This window comes from Aphelocoma coerulescens, chromosome 12 (assembly GCF_041296385.1).
Source record: "Aphelocoma coerulescens isolate FSJ_1873_10779 chromosome 12, UR_Acoe_1.0, whole genome shotgun sequence".
Classification (NCBI taxonomy): domain Eukaryota; kingdom Metazoa; phylum Chordata; class Aves; order Passeriformes; family Corvidae; genus Aphelocoma; species Aphelocoma coerulescens.
The window spans coordinates 16567287-16588063 of record NC_091026.1 but is presented as its reverse complement, the minus strand read 5'-3'; the positions used below and the strand labels follow the sequence as shown (position 1 = coordinate 16588063).

The window sequence follows — 20777 nt, the reverse complement described above, 5'->3', positions numbered from 1 at the left end:
CCTTTTGGTGTGTGCTTCCTATGCTCATGTATTTGTAAGCAAAAGTCAGCATGACATGAAGGCAGATGATGGACTGGCACCAAGCTTCTTAAAGTGCTTTCCTCTTCCAAATAGCATCAGTGCTGACTTCTAAACTCATTTGTTTCTCTTAATGTTGTCTGTAATATTTAGTTCCATAGCTGTTCATCCTCCTATTGACATCCATTCTCTCACCCTTTAAATAAATGATGCAGTTGATTTTGTGCAGACCAAGCTTGCTGGTTTTGAGGCTTTCTGAGGAATGTGCTGAGCTGGACTCATCCTACTCCAGATTTGCTGCTCTCCACAGCATAGTAGCTCTCTTCATCAGAGGTGGTAGCTTATGAAACAGATAAAAACTCTCTTCACATTTGTCTTTTCCTTATGTTTCTTAACTAAGAAATTGGAAAAAAGAGGAGGTTGTTCAGGATTTCTGATAGAGGCATGCTGCCTGCATGTATATTGCATTGTGACAGCACTCCCTGGGAGTGATCAGAATTAGTCACAGAGATGAAATGGATGTGGACAAAATTGGTTAGCAACCTTCTGAAAGCCTCCTTCTTTCTTTGATATGTTCCTTGTGGTTTTGAAGTGCATCCCTATGATGTTTGATATTTTATTAACAATAATTATATTTCCCTCTTCTCTTTTGAGCATTTCAAAGAGTTTTAGAAGTATTAATTGAGTATCTGCCCTCTGACTCCTATTAAGAATGTGAAAATAAGGTCTAGTCAAATATTTTTGTTGAAAAAAGGTATTAAGAATAATACTGAGAATATTAAGAATACTACTGAGAATAAACAGTTCAATGGTGATTATTGAGTCAATTCCATTTACAACACTTGTGCTGGCTTGTAATGTCCAAGCCTAATAACTTCCTGGTTAGTACTTTCTTGTTCTTCAGAGATGATGTCTGTGTTCTCTGAAATCCCTGGGGGCTGTCTTGCAGCTCTGCACAGCACCTTTTTCTGGGATGAAAATCCTACAGATAACAAATAAGTGGTCACAGAATCTCCATGTGGCCATTTCTTGAGGTCTTTAAGAAGCATTCTGGGCTTGGGCACCTGAGGGCTGTTGTTATCTGTAGGTGTCTCATTTTGGAAGGCAGCAAAATTCATAGCAGGGACTATCCTGGGGGTTACTTCCATTAGGGAGCCCTGTTCCATTGCGTGTGTGCCCTGTACTGAGAGACAGAGTCCTTAGTGAGCTAGAACAGCACTGGTGCTTCCAGGGAAGCAGAGCTCTAAGGAAATTAGGACATGGAAAACAACACATGTGCCGAACTCCTGACCAGAGGAAACACAGAGCCACAAGGTTTTCAACAGTCATCCCCTGTCCTCCACTGTCCCTGGCTGACCCATGCTCTCCCTTCAATATGCAGAAGGACTTCTGTGACAGGACCTTTCTGTGGTGGTGTTGCTGATAAAATGTTTCTTCCTTTGGAGAGTTTTCTTATTTAAAAGTGACGATGTAACTGAATTTCAACTGCAAATACTGGCAGCCCTTAAGCTGTAGATCTGAATAGGTTTACAGGTGATGAGCTATGAATTTATGGGCTTTGCTCTTCACAGCCTTTCTCCTTCTCTCTCACTGCATTTCTCCCTGAAATGGTTTTCCTGATGTGTCCAGCATAGAATTCACTTACTGTGGTCTTCACATTTTAAAAACATTTCAGTCCCTGCTCCTCTAATGATTTGGCTTCCAGAGAATCCATCGATTATAAAATATTTTAAGGTGTTTCTTGAGTGATTCTGTCAGTATAATCTCAGCTGCACGTTAAGTGTACTTTAAACCTGAGATGAAGGTTTATTTAGTGCAAGATGAATGTTAAAACATGAAGGAGAGAATTCTTATATTCTTTCTTTTTGCTGCTATTGGGCACCTGAATGCAGATACAACAGGTTTCAGTAGATCTAGGGAGGAATAGACTGAGTTAGGGTTGATTAAGATTTTCTGTGAGTTTTCTTAAATCTGAAAGCTGCTCTGCAAATGAGTGTTTATCCTCTAGATTGCTGAACACTGGCAAAAACAGGACCAAAAGGCACCATGTTAGCCCTCAGCATTTGTTCAGCACCTGCTCACAGATGTGTCTGAATATTAAGGAGAAATTCATACGGTGTTCAACAGCATAAAAAGTGGCAGGATGTGTGTGAACAAGCAGGAGGAAATATGGATGTGAACGTGTAGGAGGGGAAAGACTATTACTAGGGCAATCCAATTAATACAAATGATGCATGCAGGTGTCTGTGGCTTTTTAGTGCCTCCACTGTTGTACTCCATGAGGGAGTACATGCATTAGGGACAAGGGAGGCGAGTGCTGCCTTTCCTTGTGTGCCAGTGGTGCTTTCAAACCTGGGCATCCCACTCCTCCCAGGAGATGAAGAAGGGACACCATCCCTTACCTGCTTGTGGAGGAAAACCAGGAATGTGACAGTAAAACAGCTCCTAAACCAAGGGCTGCTTTCATGAGGTAACTTAATCTTGCCTTCTGCAAACAGCAGTGTGTCTGTTGACTCCTGGCACTTCAGAGAAGCATTGTCACTGCTTTAAAAGTCAAACAAGATAACTGAAAGAGTCCCCAAGGTTTTTGGGGCTGTATGCTCAGGGCCAGCGTGTTTGATTTCCTTTGGTATTGGCTTAACAGGACTGTTCACGTAAAGGAATTAGGATTTGAACTGGAAAATAGACATCCCTGCAGCTACATATTGATAATTGGAGCTGGATCCTTATGATGTACCTTCTGGAAAAAAGGTTCTCTTATCTCAGCATCTGATGTCTGGTGAATAGTGACTTTAACTAACGACAAGACCTGGCCACTTGGTCTTTCAGATGAGATACATGGCAAACACAAATATGTGGCCTGAGCAGTTCAACATTTTTGCTTTTTATTGCTTCCCTTATAAAACCTCATTCTCAAGAGACAAACCAGACTCTGACCTTGCTCTCTTGAAGTGAATAGAAACTTTGCTGTTGATTGCAGTGAATGCAGGACCACCACAGTGGACACTGTAGAAAATCAATGGAAATTTTCTCCTGTTTATCCCAAAGAGTTTTGATTCAGGCTGTAGTACTAATAAACAGATAATTAAATAAATATTGAATTTATTTAATAAATAAAATTAGCAACCTCATTAAATTAACAGCCTCTCTTAAATTAACAATCTCATTTTACAAAATCTTTTCTGTCAGAACTTGTGCCATCTTACTATCTCCAAGCATTTTCAGGAACAATACTTTGGGATGAAGTGGCAAATTTACTTTCTCTTTTGTGTGTTTGTTTTCCATATTGACTTACAGAGAAGCTGCAGTCCTCCTGACTAGTAGCTGTTTTCATTTTTTTCCATGTTTATTACTATATGGGTATTAGGTACTTCATGAAAAGTCACAGTCTGCCAATAAACTTATTACAGTGGCTCTGTAAGGTACTTTTATGTTATCTTCAGCATTTTGCCAACTTGTAAAATACCTTATACATTTTTCTGCTGTAGCACATTTTGCTTAAAAGTAGTGTAGCTTTGTCTTCAGGGAAAAAAAGAAAAAAAAATCAAAAAAAGCCTGTATATATAATTTTATAAAAAGTTGAGTGCTCAAGTAGAACACTACATTTCCACTCCAAGATTGAATATGCATAGTTTCTTGTCCATTGAGGTTGTTAGGAATACAAATTTGCCAACAAAACTGAGGCAGCCAAGTGTTTTCACAAGTATTTCAGCTGTGCTTGAAATACTTGTGAAACCAAAACACACAGAGCAAGGAACACTGCCAAGCCAACTTTTTAAAAAAGTTTTATGTATGTATTTAATACTTTTTTTTTTAGGTCCCCCCACAAAAGCTTAAATTGCATTGCTAACTCTTTTTGAAGTCTAAGATTTCACATCTAATCCAGTCATAACATTTTCCACACAAAAATACAGTGATGTTAATCCCTCAATAAGATTTCATTTGTAAAGATGTGCCCGATGTTAGTTAGCAGCAGATACTGTAAAAAACAAAAAAAAAACCCCAAACCAGCCCAAAATATCCAAACAAAACCCCCCAAACAGGGCAAACATGGAGTAAGGAAGAAGCAGGATAATTCTCAGGTTTGCCACTTGGAGGATTGTCTGCTTGTGGAGCGTTCTCACCCCTCCCCTACATTTCTTTATTCTCTGTGCCTTTGATATCAGCCACACCTGGACCAATATCTGTTCTGTCTCTCTTCTCGTACCAGGAGCCTGTGCTGCTTTGATGGTGACTATTTTTATTACTCTCAGTGTTGTCTCTCTGTCTTGCTCACTTATGAAATAACTCACCCTGCTCTGTAGTGCTGTTAATTTACAAGGTGCTTTACAGACACAGATAAGAGCTATCCAAGGCTCTACTCTAAATAAGACAAGAAAAATGCACGATGAAGCACTTGAAGGCTGTTCAGGAAAGTGAGGACATGGAAATGACTTATGCAAAGAGGTGAGGGGCTTGTGAAATGGAGTTTCTGAGAAAAGGTTTAGGTAGGATGGAGAGGAAGTTTGGCAGCAGAGGAAAATGGTCAGCTGCAAGGAGCAGAGAGGTAAAATGTGAAGAGGGAAGAAGGGAAAGGGAGGGGAAAATAAACTTGGAGAAATAAGGGAGAGTGAACTTTGAGGAAAGCAAGAGGACAGAGTATTTACCAGAGCTTTGTTCAGCATGGTCTGGGAGGGAACTAAAGAAATCCGTACAGTTTGGGTGTGGGTTTTTTCTTTTGGACAAAACTTGACTGTCCATGACAGCTTCTCAGCCCACCTTGTTCTCAGCCTGCCTGCAATGACAGACAGCAAGCAGTGCTTACACGGTGTTGTGTTAAAAAGTTTCCCTACTGTTTAAGATGTTTCTCTTGTATTAAATATTATCCTGTCCGTTGTGTCCATTTATGAAGGGAAAGAATCAAATAAAACCTAATGGAAGACAGGAAGGCAAAGGAAGGGGGGTGTGCTCTGTCTGCCTTTTTGCCCTCATCATCTAAGTGAATACTCCAACCTGCTCTTCTCCCTATGCCTTTGTAAGGGTGAGGGAAGATAGGTTGAAAAATTTACTTATGATAACTAATTTTATTAGTAAGAATAGTATATAAACTTAGGGAATGAGCCAGATCCTACAAGATGCTTTGCTTCTTTGCATTCCTGGGATTTAAGCTGGCTTGGGGCGATTCAGTATCTTGTAGTAGGACTGCACAAACCGGCTCTTTCTTAAGAATGTTTTTCTTAAAGAAACGCTTTCTGATGTGTTTTTCTCTCCACCCCTTACCTCTGGAATTATTAGGCCAGCACCAAGTGAAGCAAGGGACGTGTGAAGTCGTGGCTGTGCACCGGTGCTGCAACAAGAACCGGATTGAGGAGCGCTCCCAGACAGTGAAGTGCTCCTGCTTCCCGGGGCAGGTGGCCGGCACCACGCGGGCTCAGCCCTCGTGCGTGGAAGGTGAGAGGCTCTGCTCGCTCGTGGCTCATTAAGATAACTTCTCAAAGTTTAGTCTCCTTGATGTTTGACTTCCCACTGCCTCAAAAGCGTAATCCTTCTTTTTGTTAATTTTGGAAACATCTCTGTGCATTGATGATAATGATTCTGTGCATAAATCTTGGTGTAATTAATCCTCTTAATATATGTACTCGTCCATTTCATGTCTGTGCCAATAAAACTTCTTAATTTTTTTCACGCAAGAATTCTCCTCTAAAACTAGTTTGAAAACAGTGTAAGCCAAGAGATTCAGGCTTATGATATTAACTCTTCCAGATGTCTTAAGACTTAGTAGCTTGGCTAAAAATTCACTGGATAATAAATGCACCCTTAAGAGTGGAGACCTGCTCTCTAGATCAAAGTTTCGCCATTTAATGTGCCTATTTCTTGTAGAGGTTGCTGCTCTTGTTAAATTAGTAAATCTACTCCAAGACAGACTTTTTTTTAAATCTTAAAGTTACCAAAAATCCCTCATTTCATTAATTCATAAGCAAGATTCTGTTTTCATTGTTTTGCATGTAAAATTGCAACAGGTTCACTCAAATATAAAACAAAAACTTCAAAGTCCAATTCTAATCTAATATTCAAAAATATTTAGTGTCAGACATAAATCTAAATGCATGTGAATCTGTTTTTTGAGGTTATTTTACCTATTATGAAGCTGTTAAAACAGATATTTAAGAAAGTAGATTTTTATTTTTAATTTTTTAGATGCCTAGTGTTTTTATGCTTTGTAATTCAGCAATACAGTCAAATTTAACTGTGCAATTTCTTAGGGAGTTTTGTTACATCAGAAGTATCTTCTGTATTTTTAGGTGACACATCAAACAGCAGAAGTACTTTTACATATAGTGGATAATAGAAGTCAGGCAGTATTTTAAACTCACTTAGAGACTGCAAAGGTGACACTGTCATTCCATGGCAGAAATATATAAATACTGTAGAAGCTGATTCAGTCAATAGTTGCTGAAGGAATTTAATAGCTGCTTTTTCTTCAAGTATAGTTGCAATTAAGTGCAACAAAATATTATGAATGTAAGATTTTGACTTTTAAAGTGGAAGCCTTTGATTCCCCCTCACTCCTTAGGGTAATGCTTTAGCAGACTTTGCTTATTTTTGCAAGCATTTGGGACTACAGTGAGTTGCTATAGCACAGAAACTGTAACTCTCTTTCCTTAGCCTCAGGATTAGATGTGTTTTCTCCTACTCTATACACACCCTTCAGTAGATTCCTACACTGTGAAAGCAAGAAACAGTTTGAGTTTTGAATTTGCATGTTCAGACTGATACAGACATTTAGGGTCTTTTTCCAGCACCTTTGTCCTGAATGCAGGTTTGTTTAATTTGCCTGTAATTTGTTCTGATTCTAAAGGGAAGGATACACCCAAAGCATAGAGTTACTTCTCCAAATAAAATAAAAAAAGATTTTATAAAGCAATTGGCTTGTAGCTGGTTTTTATGGTCATTGAACTTCAGACCTTGTCCAGTAGTGGTGATCATTTGCATCAGGGCAGCAATTCTCTCTGCTGTTGATCACTGCTGTGGGTGGTACCTGGTGTTTTTTCTTGAATCACCCAGCCCTACTTGGCCCAGCAGACCTGTAGCTTGCCATTGTTCATTCCCACTCCTCTAGGAAGGGTCATGGTGCCTCCTTTCATCCCATACTCCCTTATTTTGCCTGTTTTCCTCTGTGCCAGGACCCCTGTTGGGTGCTGTCATCTCCTCTGCGTGTTTTTCACTCCATCCTTAGCGATCTCATCAGAAATGATCTCTCACCTTCCAGAAAGCACCGTCAGGTTTCATCCATTTTTTGTCCACACTGATGTCCACAATCAGTCAGTACCAATGCAAATGATCTGAGACCCATATGGCTGGTGAAAATTCATACATTTATTTTGCAATGTTATAAGACTGAAAGATTAGATTATAAAAGCCAAACTGATGTTCCAGAAGTGTATTTTTTCACAATGTTTTTCACTAAAAGTACAAAAGCAATTGAATGAACATTTCAGCAATATCCTGATGTCAGCTTGCCTGCTTGACACCCTAATTTAAAGGTTGCAGAAGAACAAATATATCTTGAAATTAAAAGGAAAAAAGTGTTTTGCAAGAAGTAGACTCCATTATTTTTGTTCATCTCTTCTGAATGTGTTATCTTTTAAAGCATGCAATTCAATAGTTTGTGCATAATGCAGACTAGCTGAATCGACATTTTAAGCCATATTTTTTTTTGAAATCCAATATAGATTATGTAGGATTGTGTACTGATATATTTCATAATCATTCTGGGATTTGATGAGTGCCATGAACAATGTAAAACTGAGAAATGCATGCAGATGTTTGTGCTGTTATTAACAGCAGGTTTATAAAGCCATGACTACATTTCTAAAAATAATAGGCATGGTCTTAATAGAAATTGGCTTAAGGGTAGAAAATTAATAAATTTGCCCAGTTAAGGTGTACAACTGTGGTTCTCCAAAACATATTGCAAAAGTGGCAGTGTAACTGCAAGGAGATTTTTAGTTGATATTCTAATGCTTGCCAGAGGTCTCCCCACTCTTACCTGCAGTATTTGCTGACAGGCCTCAAGGGTTTACATCTCTGTGCAATTCTATTTTCTCACCCAGTGAAGGAAGGAACTGGCATTTCTCTGTCCAGTCTCCCATATGCATATCTGGGCTAAACAAGAAGCCTCAGCTTCATTCCACCTTACAGCAGGTACTTGACTGAAGCATGCAAATGAAGTAGGAAAGTCATTTTTGTAGTCAGTGGAGATGGAAAGGCCCTTCCAGAGGTCAGTTGAGGTGTTGGAGTCAGTCTCTGGTGGTGCCTGCCTGTCTTCACTTTTTTTGCATATGGCATTTATCCTTCTGAGGGCTGGTGAAGTGTTTAGCCACGTTTTACCTCAAACACACTCCATGTAATTCACTATTAAACCAGCAATTGCTGGTTTTATGTTTTTGAAATCAGCCAATCGAACATGGCGCAGACAACTTCCCTGCAAAAAACCAACAGTCATAAAAAAGGTATTTTATGGCTTATCTTTCCCATTTCCTTTCTCTAGCTTCCATTGTCCTGCAGAAGTGGTGGTGTCATATGAACCCCTGTTTGGATGGAGAGGACTGTAAAGTACTACCAGACTATTCAGGTTGGTCTTGCAGCAGTGGAAATAAAGTCAAAACCACAAAGGCAAGTACAGAGATTACCTATATTTAATGGTGCCAGTCTGCTGATTGTTCTTACTGCATTGTGTCTGTGGGTGTGAGCACCAGTCCTGGCCTTCTCAATGTCTAGGAAAGCTGTGATTAATGTAGTTGTTCTCAGAGGGGAAAATATTGGGTCAGAACTGCCCCTTCACTCCTTCAGTTTGACTTCAGTCAAACTGAAAATGGTCCTGATTCAGTCCTCAGTGACCCAAAGAAACTATCCTTGTGCTCAGTACTAGAGGGATAATCATGTTCCAGGACCAATTCTTCAATTTGCAGAGTGAGTTCAGGGATCCAAGATCTTTACCAGTGTCACATAAAGTTATATTCCTATGCTAGAAAGCCCTTTTAACTTTTGAAAGTACCAGCCTGGCTTGGGAGTTGTTGGGAACCTGCACTGATGCCACTGTGCCACACTGAACATCACTGGAAATCAGGTTGGTTCAGAATATTTCTAATTACAGACCACTCTGTAGCTGGCCTGATTTTTTTTAAACCAAACCTTTGCTATTACATTCAATTTCTTAATTAATGGAGAGAAAATATCATGTCCTCTGTCTGCTTGGAAATTTAAAATGAGTTCAGTGCATTGAAGTTCAACAAGTCACAGCAAACTGCATGTCTAAATACATCATAAACCAGGAGTCTTTAGCAGGCAATAGCAAGGAGAGACATATGCTCAGCTTTTCCCTTTACAGCCTCTTCTAGCTGGGAAAGAATGTTGTTCATTAGGTTACAGTCTAAGTTAATAAGCAATACTGTCACCAAATGTTGTTTAGTAATGGCTGTTCTGAGGAGTGAAAACTGCACTAACTTCTGGATGGATGAGAGGAAACTGGATGTTTTGGGAAGCTGTGGTGTGATACTGGTGGTCTGTAGACATTGCATAGTGGCACAGAGGAAATGGCAGAGGGGTTGGAAGTAGAAGACCTTTAAGAACATTTTCAGCCCAAACCTTTCTATGATTCTATGGCCAGTGTTATTTAAGTGCCAAAGATGCAGTCTGTAGCATGCTTGGGTCCTGCTGCTCTCCTGTAGTGGACACTACACCTGGAATTTGGCCTGCAAACTCTGGAATCAATGTGGATAACTGGGACTCAGTTATTGCAAGATAAAGATTACCCTCAGCCTTTCAGTTTTTTCCCAGCGTTGACTTTTAACTACTCATTTGTGGATAAGGAGTAGCATTGTAGCATCACACTGAAGGGTGAGACTGATGAATTAGGAGTTCTAGATATTGAAGCAGAGATAGCTTCATCTCTGGACATACCAGGAGAGAGCTGGCAACTTATACCAAAAGGACCTTATTGGAGAAGAGTGAGTCGGGTTAATTATCCTTGAGTGAGGGTTAATTATCCTCGATGCTTTCAACAGATACTTTAAGGATGGGGGGCAGAACAAAGACTTTTATGTTGGCACTGACGACTGAAGGCTGGAGGTGTCGAGTCCTCATTCGTGCAGCTGCCTCTTCCTTCCTATGAACAGTTGTAAGGAAAATAGAATGGAAAGACAATTTCCTTTGTCACAGAGAAAAGGTGATGTATTTATCATAAGTACGATGTAACTTATATTTTTTTTTGCGAGTGAGCCAAAGATTTTTCTCAGATCAATAAACAAAATATTTCTTGTGTGTTATTAAAATCTTACACAAAGAGGACTATTTGAACTGTCAGACCAGTAGCCCAAACTGTTCAGCCACCTGTGAGTCTCAGCACTGGGATGCTCAAATCAGGCACAGCAAAACCCTTTGGGACTATTACAGAAAGTGTACACATCCATGAATTTTTTCCAATTTAATAGTTGCCTTATGTCTAAAACATGATAAGTTGAGATCCATTCCATACCAGTTTTTTTCTGTGTTATGCACCAGAGATGATCTTATTGCCATTTTAATTTCTAATCAATTTTTAAAGCTTTTTAAGACCCTGGGATCAGTGCTACGTGGGACAGCAGCTTCCACAGGTTAATTATACACTGAAAGAGGAAATGCCATTTAATCAACTTTAAGTCCTCTATCTTTTCACTCCATGAAAATATGTAAAAATAGTGTAGCTAAAATATCTGAAGCACAGGAGACTGCTGACGCTACTCAGTATTTAGATGAATAGTTAGTGGCTGAGTGGGACTGTTAAAATGTGCAAAGCTGAGGAGTTTGCATCTTCCATCAGTTCCCTCAGGGAAAGAAATAAAAACTTCTCTATGCTGAGTGTCTGTTTAGTTTTGTGACACATCTAGACACTGCACAGCAGAGCTGACAAAGCTTTCCTCCTCACAGGCTGCCTGTTCTCATCCATTTGCAGGACAGGAAATCCAACAGGACCCTCCTCACTGTGCAGCCAAAGCTGCTGGGTTTGTGCCATGGTGTGTGCATTAAGGCATGAACACATCCCTGCAGCCCCTCCAGGGTCCTGTGGGAGTTGTGCTGTCTGGGGGAGATTTCTGCTGCAAGAACAATTTATTCCCCCATGTGCTGTCTGGTCCCTGATTCTCTCCCATAAGATGGACCACTGGGAATGGGCAGCAGTTTTTGTGAATGGTCCTTTGGGATGTAATTCCTACACTTGTGCTGGAGGCACTGGTGGTGGAAATGACATGAAACAAAATAAAATAGGAGATTTCCAGGAGATGATGGTGGCAAATTTAATGGTGCGCTGCCATTTCTTTATCAGCAAATGCCCCCCTATGCTATCAAACAACAGTGTAATTAGCATTTATATAGAGATTCTGCTTCTCTGTGTGGTATAAAGGTGTGGCTGGGGCAAGTTCATTCACTGTCTATTCGTGTGCACAGTTCCTTTGCAGTAGCAATGCATCTGATATCATCCTTTTTTTGGTCAGTTCTGTGTAGGTAATTCTTTCCTCTTCTCTTACAGGTAACACGGTAGCAAAGGCTAAAGCTGTGGGTCACTCCCAGAGCCATGGCGTGTGGAACTGTTCCTTGGCTGTCACACAGAGACACTTTTTTGTCACAATGTTATTGACTTAATCCTTTGAACTTGCAAAATGAGTTGGGAAAAAGAACAACACTTCTCCTTTCAACTGTGGCTGCTGTTCCTGAACCTGGATTTTGCTATTCAGTGGTACATTATAATTTCACAAGGAAAAACGAGGAGCTTTGGTTCTACCTGAAATGCACCTTGGATTCCCAAGGATGTCAGACCTGGCTGAAATCTGTGGAAGCATGCACCTGAGCTTCTTGTGGTGCACCAAGGATAAGACTTTCTTAATGACACAAAGATATGTAAATTGTTTTAAATGAGTTTAGGTCATGAATGTAACTTAGGGGATCATAGAAAGAAAATGCTGGTGTTAGAACTGGTACAGATGATCTCAAAGGTCTTTTCAACCTATATGATTCTATGGATTTGTCTGAGGTGTTTCTTGCATACAGTACAGCATAAAATTACAAAGCTGATCCCAGTGAATTGACGGTACCGTGTTAGTAAATTATGTCTTAGTGTATTTTCAACTGTGATTTAGTACCTATCAAACTGGTATGAAGGCGAAAAGATGGAACTTATAGAATCAGTAGCAATTATTGTAGGGCATACTTTGGTTATAGCTGTGCAATTAGATTTATTTCCTTAGATAGTTCTAGGTAGTTTAACTTTTACATTCATAAGTGATGGCAGGAAAGCATGAGGAAGAGATAAAATTTGAAAGCAGGCATAGTTTTTCTTGTCCTAAAATAAATCCATTCTCTAGGGGAATAGCAAAGTATACATATTCCTTGCCTCTTTGAATCTAGATATGGAAAAGAATTTAGCCATTAGCTAGAAATATTCATGGAGATGCCTCAAAAAAAGGAGAGCAGGCTTGTACTGCATAAGGAAGGCTTACTGGAAGGGGAGTAATTTGTTTGGATTTTCATAGCTTTGGTTATATACTAATAGGTAACATACTTAAAATTCCTAAGCAAAATTCTAGATAAAAGTGAATCTTCAGTTTGAATTAGTTCTTGTTTAGAATGATTATAATAATTAAATGTCCAGTTCCTTGACAGACTGAATTTCCAAGTGGTTTCATTTTGAGACACATAATTGTTCCCTATTATTGTAGATGCATTTCATGCTGTTTTTCTTATTTGCCTGTTAGAGTTTTTTGTCATCAGTCTTCACAAATAGAATAGTGGGTAGAGGTGAAGCTGTAGCTGGTCTGTTCCCCCTGACATTGCAGCAGACTGAAGTGCAGTGGTGCAGATGAACTGCTGGTGACCCAGAGACTGAAGTCATTTTTATTTTTATGCTTTATGTAAATATTAGGGTAACAATGCACATCCAATTTTTTTATAGACAGAGAAGTGAAAAAAAAAGTGTCTAGTACTAATGTAGGTCGTTGTGCATAAGCTTTCTAGTGTATGGGAAAGATCCCATCAATGGTGGGAAGCTGTTCAGGGTCATAATTATTAATTTCTGATTTGCTGGAGTGAGTGGGAGCATTCAGCCAGGTGGAAAGATTTGGCCCTGTGTTTTTTGGTTTTGATTTCCTTGGTTTAGGTCACTTTTAATTATGTATTTGATTACAGCTGGGATCATAGTGGTCATTGTACTCAGTGATAAGCAAACAAGATTTTCTGCTCTGTGCTTGGACAGCTGGACAGTTAATAGACTCTGCTTGCCCTAATGAGCTCTACATTCCCAATATTTTTCCATTGTTTTGATTTTCTGATTAAATTTTAAAGTTACCTTTACTATTTCTATTGTTTCTCTGCATATACATTCATGGCGTCATCAGGGAAGATCATTTTCATTTGCTATTTGTACAGTGTTGACCCATAACTAGAATTTATTTATTTATTTTGGTAAGTGCTCTTCGGTGAGGCTTAGCTGAGAAGTTCTAGGTGGGTAAAAAAAAGGTTGAGAGAATAATTGTCTTTTCTTGAACCTAATTACAAAGAAAGCAAGTTACTTTCCAGTGATCGTACACTGGATTTGTGGTGGAATTGAGAACAAAACCAAAACTTGTGTCTAATTCAGTCCTACTCCAAAGGGGTACAATATGTCACACGCCCTGAAATAGGTACCTGGAAGGTGCTTTGGCTGTCACTGAGGAAGGGGGGAAACTACAAGGGAAATTTGGTAGCATGGGATTATGAAATACGGCCCCAAAGAATGACTTGCCTTCCTGGAAGCCCAGCCCGTGACAGAGATTTTATATTCCTAAAGAAACTTTGTTCCAGAGGATCTTGGGTCACTTTACAGCATTTTCTGACTCATTGCACAAATGCTGTGTGATGTGTGCTTCTCTCTTTTTTTGGAGGATTGCTGCTGCTTCCAATGCTGTTGTCTGGCATCTGACACCAGCACTGCCCTTCTGCTGAGAGATAGCAGAATTAAAGTCTTTGCCAGCAGCTCTGTTAGTGGAAGAGATCAGTGCCTCAGATCCTTGGTGTGCTCTCTCTGGAAATGGTTTATGTTTAACTACTGGTTCTAGAAGAGCAGTTTTTGTAAGCAGCACTCCTTACCATCTCTTAGCAACCCCAGTTTGCATCCCACGGTTAGGATTCTGTGGGGCTAAATCCTGTGGGTCGTCATGCCCAGGGTTTTGTTTGGACAGACACTGTCCTATCCTGGTTCAGAGAATAATCCTCTTGCTCTAAAAGAGGCAATGTCTTTCCATGCAATTTCAAACAAAGATTATTGCAGATGCTCACTTCCCTGATGATATATTAATGTCCAAGCTGAACTGATTCATATCCTGATTATACCTATACCTTATTTCTTAACTGTGTTCTTTTTGTCCCTCATCAGGATGACCCTGATGCCTTTCCTTTTCATCCAGGTGACGTTTCAGTAGGCATAAAATAACTGTGGCTTCTTCATGTCCTTTTTTTCTCCCCTTTACCTGTCTTTATAGCCCCCTTTGCATCCCTTGCAGTTTTGGTGAATATTTTTGAACACATATTGCCAGAATTATGGGCTTTGTTTGACATCTGCCACTCTTGTTTTCTGGAGTGTTGAACACTGCCAGGACTGACTGCTGAGGAGCTGCATCCTGTCTCACTTTGAGCAGGAAGTGCCACTCTTCACTCCTCAGCCATTTCCTTACCATCATCCTTATCTTCTGCAATTAGATAAGGAAATATCTGTGATATCAAAATAAATACTTGGATATATAGATTAAACTAGATATATGGCATTTTATTTATCTAGAAATTAAATTTTCATAATATAACTCCCTGCAAGGTTTCCCTTGCATCCTACAACTCAGTTAAATTCATGATAGATTTTTTCCATTTTCAATTTACCTCTGTTATCTTCAAGGATTTTTGTTCAAATCTGGATCTAAAGAGAGTGGATAAATTTTTTACACTTGCTGTAAATTTTCTCAAGGGTTAGTTTATAACAAACCTACAATGACAGAAAATGGCTTTGAAGACTCACAATTTGCTTACAGACTGAAAAGACCCTGAGGTAAGAGAGCAGTTAAGACTTCTGTCATAACAATAGATGCTTCTATATCTATTGAGATAGAGATGATCCTGTAATGAACATTTGGGATAAATTAGTACCTCATGACATTGTAGTAATGTCATTTAAAGGACTGCTTTCTGCAGCACAGTGTCTCTCAGCAATGCATTGGGGTAATAATTCTGGACAAACTCAGAATGGATCTTCTCACCTTGGAATTTGGAATATATTGGTTATGTTCAGGAAGGTGGTTTTTTGATGCTTAAGGCTACAGGGATTCTCACTGCCTGGAAATGAGAATCCTAAACCTGAAAATATGAAGTATGTACTATTTTTCACTTCAGTTACCTTAGTGCTTAGCTGAGAAATCAGAATCCTATTTGCAAGAGAAGGATTAACTAAACAATGATAAAACTTGGAGCTTTTTTTTCAAATGATGACTTTGCCTTATGAATAAGCAGCAGAACTCCAAATAATTTCCTTTATGTCTTTTGCTGTTAAAGTTATTTTAAAAGACAAATGAACTAAAAAGTGCCTGGGCAGAGTTAACAGCTTGTATTTTAGAGTACAAGCTACATATTATAGACATATATATGTATATATTGTATGAATATGTCTCAGTTGCTGGATTTTTCTAATTTGGATGAAATTTCGCAGATGCAGTGGGTTAGAATAACAACCCATACCAACCTTCAAGAGACCTTTTGCATTTTATAAAGTATCACAGCTTTATTATTGCTATGAGGACAAAGTCACCCACCAGGAGAAATTAATATCGGGTAAGAACACTTCAGGGGCCATTCTGCCCCGCTCTGTGTGTGAGTGTGACATTCCCATTAATACACAGAAATTACACACACTCAAAAGAAGAGCAGTTTTGGTAGCATGTTTTATTGGTAGCATAGTGTTATTACAATCATTTTGCAAAATGATAGTCAGTGAAATGTTGCCAGAAAAATCACTACAGGCTGCACTGAGTGTGGTGGCTAAAGCCTGTGAAAAGCCACTGTTGCATTTTACCAGCCCAAGGTGGGTCCTGGAGATGAAGATCTATTCCTGGTCCTTTGAGATGTAATGACTTGTAAAAGGTGCAGACATGAGGGAGACTTAGTGGAAAATCAGCTCTGTTTTCACTCTTCTGTCCCATTCCTTTCAGAGAAGAAAACGATTGTACCTTTGCTCTTTGTACACTTTTCTAGGACTGAAGTTCAGAGATTCATAAATCTCTTGTAGCCAATGTGAGTTTTCCATTTTGGAAGGTCTCTCAGAGCATGGTCAGATCACGAGTGGTTAAGCAGTGACACTGGGCCCCAGCTGAAATGCAGGTACCATCTTTCCTTGTGGATATAAAGTGAGGTACCTCAGACTGCTGTGAAGGTTGCAGCTTTTAAAGCTCTCTTAGCTCTGTCAGTTGTCTGTCTCAGCCATAACCTGCATTGTATCTGCCATTTAGGGCTTACTTAGGGACTCTGGATAGTCCAGCACTAGCAGAGACTTCTTCATTTTGGGATATAAAAAGTTTTTATCTCTGTAAGTGAAATTTTGCAGAACTGACCCCACTTACATACTTGGTATTTAGGCATTGAAGTCCTCCAGCAGAGAAATAGGAACACAAATGTTTTGTTTGCTCATTGGAGTTGTGTCACTTAATGACAATCCATACAGCCATGAAGGTTGGTACAGGAATTTACACAAAATCTGTATAAATTGTAGTAATTCAGCATCCCTTCTGCTCTTTAGTGTTCTCACCAGGTGAAGGTTTGGGGGTCCCATTCATGGCTCTTGGCTATAGAATCCTTATTTTTGTTCTTTGCAATTCAAAGTTGTGGGTGGATGTACTTTTTTTTTTTCCTTTTTTTTTTCTTTTTTAAATTTGAATAATCAGAGAGGTTTTTCACAGAAATGGCTTCCAGTCAGGAAACTTCTGCTGGGTGTTCTGAGTAGAGGGAATGGTTGGCTCAGACATTACAAGGAATTTATGAGGGACAAAGTTCATCCAACCCCACAGATGCTCTCTGCAGTGACCCAGAAGAGTGACAATGTCACATGGGTAAGATAAGTCAAGATACATCCTGTTATTGGTAAAAAGCATTATTCAAGACTTTTCAAGGACTGTTAACCTGTGGCCTTCATATGGCTGAGATCTTGGAGAGCCACAATAAATTGTAAAATAATTTTCAAGCACCTTAAAGGAACATCTACGCTGCCACCCATGAGCCACCATGAGAAAGAGATTAACACTACAGCAGTGGAAAAATAGCCTAAAAGACAACCCAAGATTAGGTACAGAATATGTTTGTCTGCTGTACAGTACTGTGCAGATCCACCCAAGCTCGTGTACTGGGTGATTTTCCAGTTTACAGAATCTCAGTAATTTTTTTCTTTACCATGTTTCCGCAAATGTGCCCATTGCTTAAAATTCACTAGAACAAGTGATTTGCAAGCAAAATTGTCAGCTGTTTGCTTACCCTTTGAATTAAGTAGCTCACGAAGTAATCTACTACAGTGGTAAAATCAATGTAAAATGCATTACTCTTAACTCCCAACAAAATAAAATTGGTGCTTTGTAAAACAGCCCTGGTATTCACAGGACTAAACTCTGCTGTCACTCGGATTCCTGTGGAACTCCTGGAGCTGATGAGTTCACACGGGTCCAGATGAATGCACAATGATGTTCTCTATCTGCCTTTTGAAGATGTGCCTGCAGTCAGCAGGAGGCATTAGAAAATCCGTGAGGAATATTGCAGGAAGAGTAGAGGAGTGTAGTGCTGCTTTCAACAACTTTTACAGGGCCTTTGGAAAGTAATGGGAAAACTACTTCATTCTACAGTAGCCCATGGCTTTCACAGCCTGAGGCTTAGGCCCTACCCCTACAGAGAGCACAAGTGCCTGTCTGTGGTTAGCAGTGAGCCCAGGGCTTGTTGGCTCTGGCTAATGTGCATTTTTTACACAGGGATGCTGCAAGTTTTAATGTGGCTGTGCTGAGTGTCTAAATATGTATTCCAGGTCTTGTAAAGAAGAGACCATAGGGGCACTCTGCACCCTCAGATGGATCAGGGTGTGTGGGAAAGGACTGAGCTTTCCCCCCACATGGTGCTGTGTCCAGAGGCATTCTCTCTATTCATGTGCTAAGAATCCTTCCCAATCTTCTGACAGTAGGAAAACGCAAACAATTGCAGAGAGGATGTGAATTCCTGCAGCAAGGGCTAGAAAGAACATTTTTTGTCACTTAAAGCAAAGCAGACAGGGTAGCACATCCCACAGGACATTAATGAGCCACCTGATAACACCAAGTGCACACCTGACCTCTTGACACATGAAGCGAGGATGACAGATGTACTGTCAAAATACAAATCTATCAACTTCATCATGTAAATCTACCCACAGATGCTTTACAGTAGAGATCTGAGGGCAAACAAACATTTTAACTTACAGAGTAACCTTGTAAACAGGAACTTTTTACAAAAGACTCCAGTTAATAATGTATGAATTGTAACACTGTCATGAGAGAAGGATACTGAGCATTGATTTTTGGCGTTGAATGACAACAAAGCCAATCCCCCAGTTTCCACAATAATGATGCACTCACTGTTCTAGTGTTGGGGTGCATTGATATTCATGATGCATTTGCATAAAGTCCTGTCTCTCATCTTTTATATTATTCATTTGGTGCTTTCCATCTCTTTCCCTAATGTGTTGAGTTGTTCCCTTAAACACATAGATTTCTATTCTGCAGGTGGGGAGGCATCTCAGAGTCACTTCAGGATACTGATTTTTGCTCTTTAATTAGGTCTGTAAAGAATTTGGTGCTTAGATCAGGAATTAATTTTGTTTTCTTGTTTATAAGTAATTTACTGTGACCTCTTGAAATGATAGCATTTGCCCTGTGTGAAGACAGTTAATTTTCCAAGATGTGACAAACACAGGTTTTAATTAGATTAGGGTAATCATGTCGAAAAAGGAACTTTCCTTTATGGAACACAGGGATATTTGCATTCTTTTAGTAAAAGCTTTTTTTTTTCACATGATTGAAAATTAGGCCTAACAACGAACAGATTTGGAGTATTGGAGTTCAGGCAAGAAGAAACTTTTTGAGCTTTTTATAACACCTTTCAGGACTCTTCCTACAGAGCTGCATTTGTGGTACATGTTTATTTATGATTAATGTATCAATATTTTAGTTTCTATTTTAGAGAGGCTTTATGCAAATATCTGTAAGTATTTTTGCAGAGAAACCTATAAAATATGGATTTGGTATCACTCTAAATGTTGTGTCTTTTCCCCCTTGTACCCTTGAGCAGTGATGGCACAAATCCAGTCCCTTTTGGACATCCTGTTTCTGGGGAAGGACCCCGATGGTGGGGAAGGCTGACTGGGCTATGTGGGGAGGTTTTTCTGTGTTGTGTTGATGTGAATTCATGAACAGGATCTTGGTTTACCCATTGGAGTTCTGGATTTATGGCATGCAAAAGGTGTGGGGTTTTCAACACAATCCAAAGCCCTCAGAAGCACCTTTGAAGATATTTTAGTTAATAGCTCTGATGAGGCTGTTTGAGTCTGCCAAATCAAATCAGACTTTGCTTAAGAGAGAGGTACTTCTGCAGACCTCTGGTTTAATGGGCTGGTGGCAGTTTCAGAGATGCTACAGTTTTCTGAATTGCTGCAGGTGCACTGATGGGTGAGACCCTGTAGGCCTATTGTGAGCCATTAATGCTCACCACATCAGGAATATTTCAACAGAGTTATGTTCCTGGATCATTGATCTGCTGATCCATAGGTGTGCAGAATTATGTTCTGTGAGACAAGCTGAAAGAGGCAGGAATGTTTTCTGTATTCTCCAACAATATTCTCCACAGTATTTTTTTTTTCCTTACAGGAGTCTCAATTCAAGGATTGCTTCAGAGATTCTAGAGGTGATTTTAATGAAAGAATGAGATTATTGAGCCTACCAAGTGTGCTCTCCCTGCTTGATAAGTAGCTATATATATATATATAGCTGCTATTCATATATATATATGTATATTTATATATATGTATACATATGAATAAATAGCCTGTGAAATTATAAATTATTTCCTTTCTTAATGCTTTTTACCACGACACATTATGTTGTGGAGTGTGATTCCTTGTATCCTCAGATATAGGACAAATCAATATTTGATGAATGACAAAGTCAGTCCTTTAATTTTTTTTATCTGTCAGTTCATAAATGTCCTGTTCTGCACCTACAGGGTTCAGGTCTCAGCTGATTTCAGGGAGTGGCCAAGCAGGAGGCTGGAAGAGAGAGCCACCAGCTTGAGAGGAAAGCTGGATTTGGTGCTGCTGTTAGCCAGAGTACTGCCATAGAGATTGTATTTGAGATCCAGCTGCAGGCTGTGACACACAAGCAATGCCAATCTGGTTGAATAAATGCAGATAGGCTGTTAAATGCAGTGGATATCCCGGTGTGCACCTTTTTCCATAGAAATCCTGTATGAATGATGGAGCCCAAAGGTTTTCCATCAATGTCTGAAAGCAATTCTATCCCTCTCTGCTTTATTGCTTATGACAGTGAGAGCTAAGAAGCCAGGGCTGTTCCCATCCTGTCCCCAGGGCACAGGTCCAAGGGAGAAGCCAGACTGTGGTGTTTCCTAGTGTGGATTCCTGCAGCCTGAGTGCCTACAACCCAGTCTGCTGT

At 39.6% G+C, this 20777-nt stretch overlaps 1 protein-coding gene across 6 annotated transcripts in view; it reads left to right on the top strand.

The window, feature by feature from the left end:
• Window positions 1-13380, top strand: part of TAFA4 (TAFA chemokine like family member 4) — a 67540-nt gene extending 54160 nt beyond the window's left edge. For 4 of the 6 annotated variants that reach the window (XM_069028227.1, XM_069028232.1, XM_069028231.1 and 1 more), the window contains 3 exons: window positions 5293-5448; window positions 8549-8632; window positions 11564-13380. In XM_069028227.1, the coding sequence (XP_068884328.1) occupies window positions 5293-5448; window positions 8549-8632; window positions 11564-11676 (353 nt within the window). In that variant the 3' untranslated portion in view covers window positions 11677-13380. Of the gene's footprint in view, window positions 1-5292; window positions 5449-8548; window positions 8701-11563 lie in introns of those variants that run through there. The other 2 variants (XM_069028229.1, XM_069028228.1) reach the window with 2 other exon arrangements.
• The last annotated feature ends 7397 nt before the right edge of the window (window positions 13381-20777 follow it).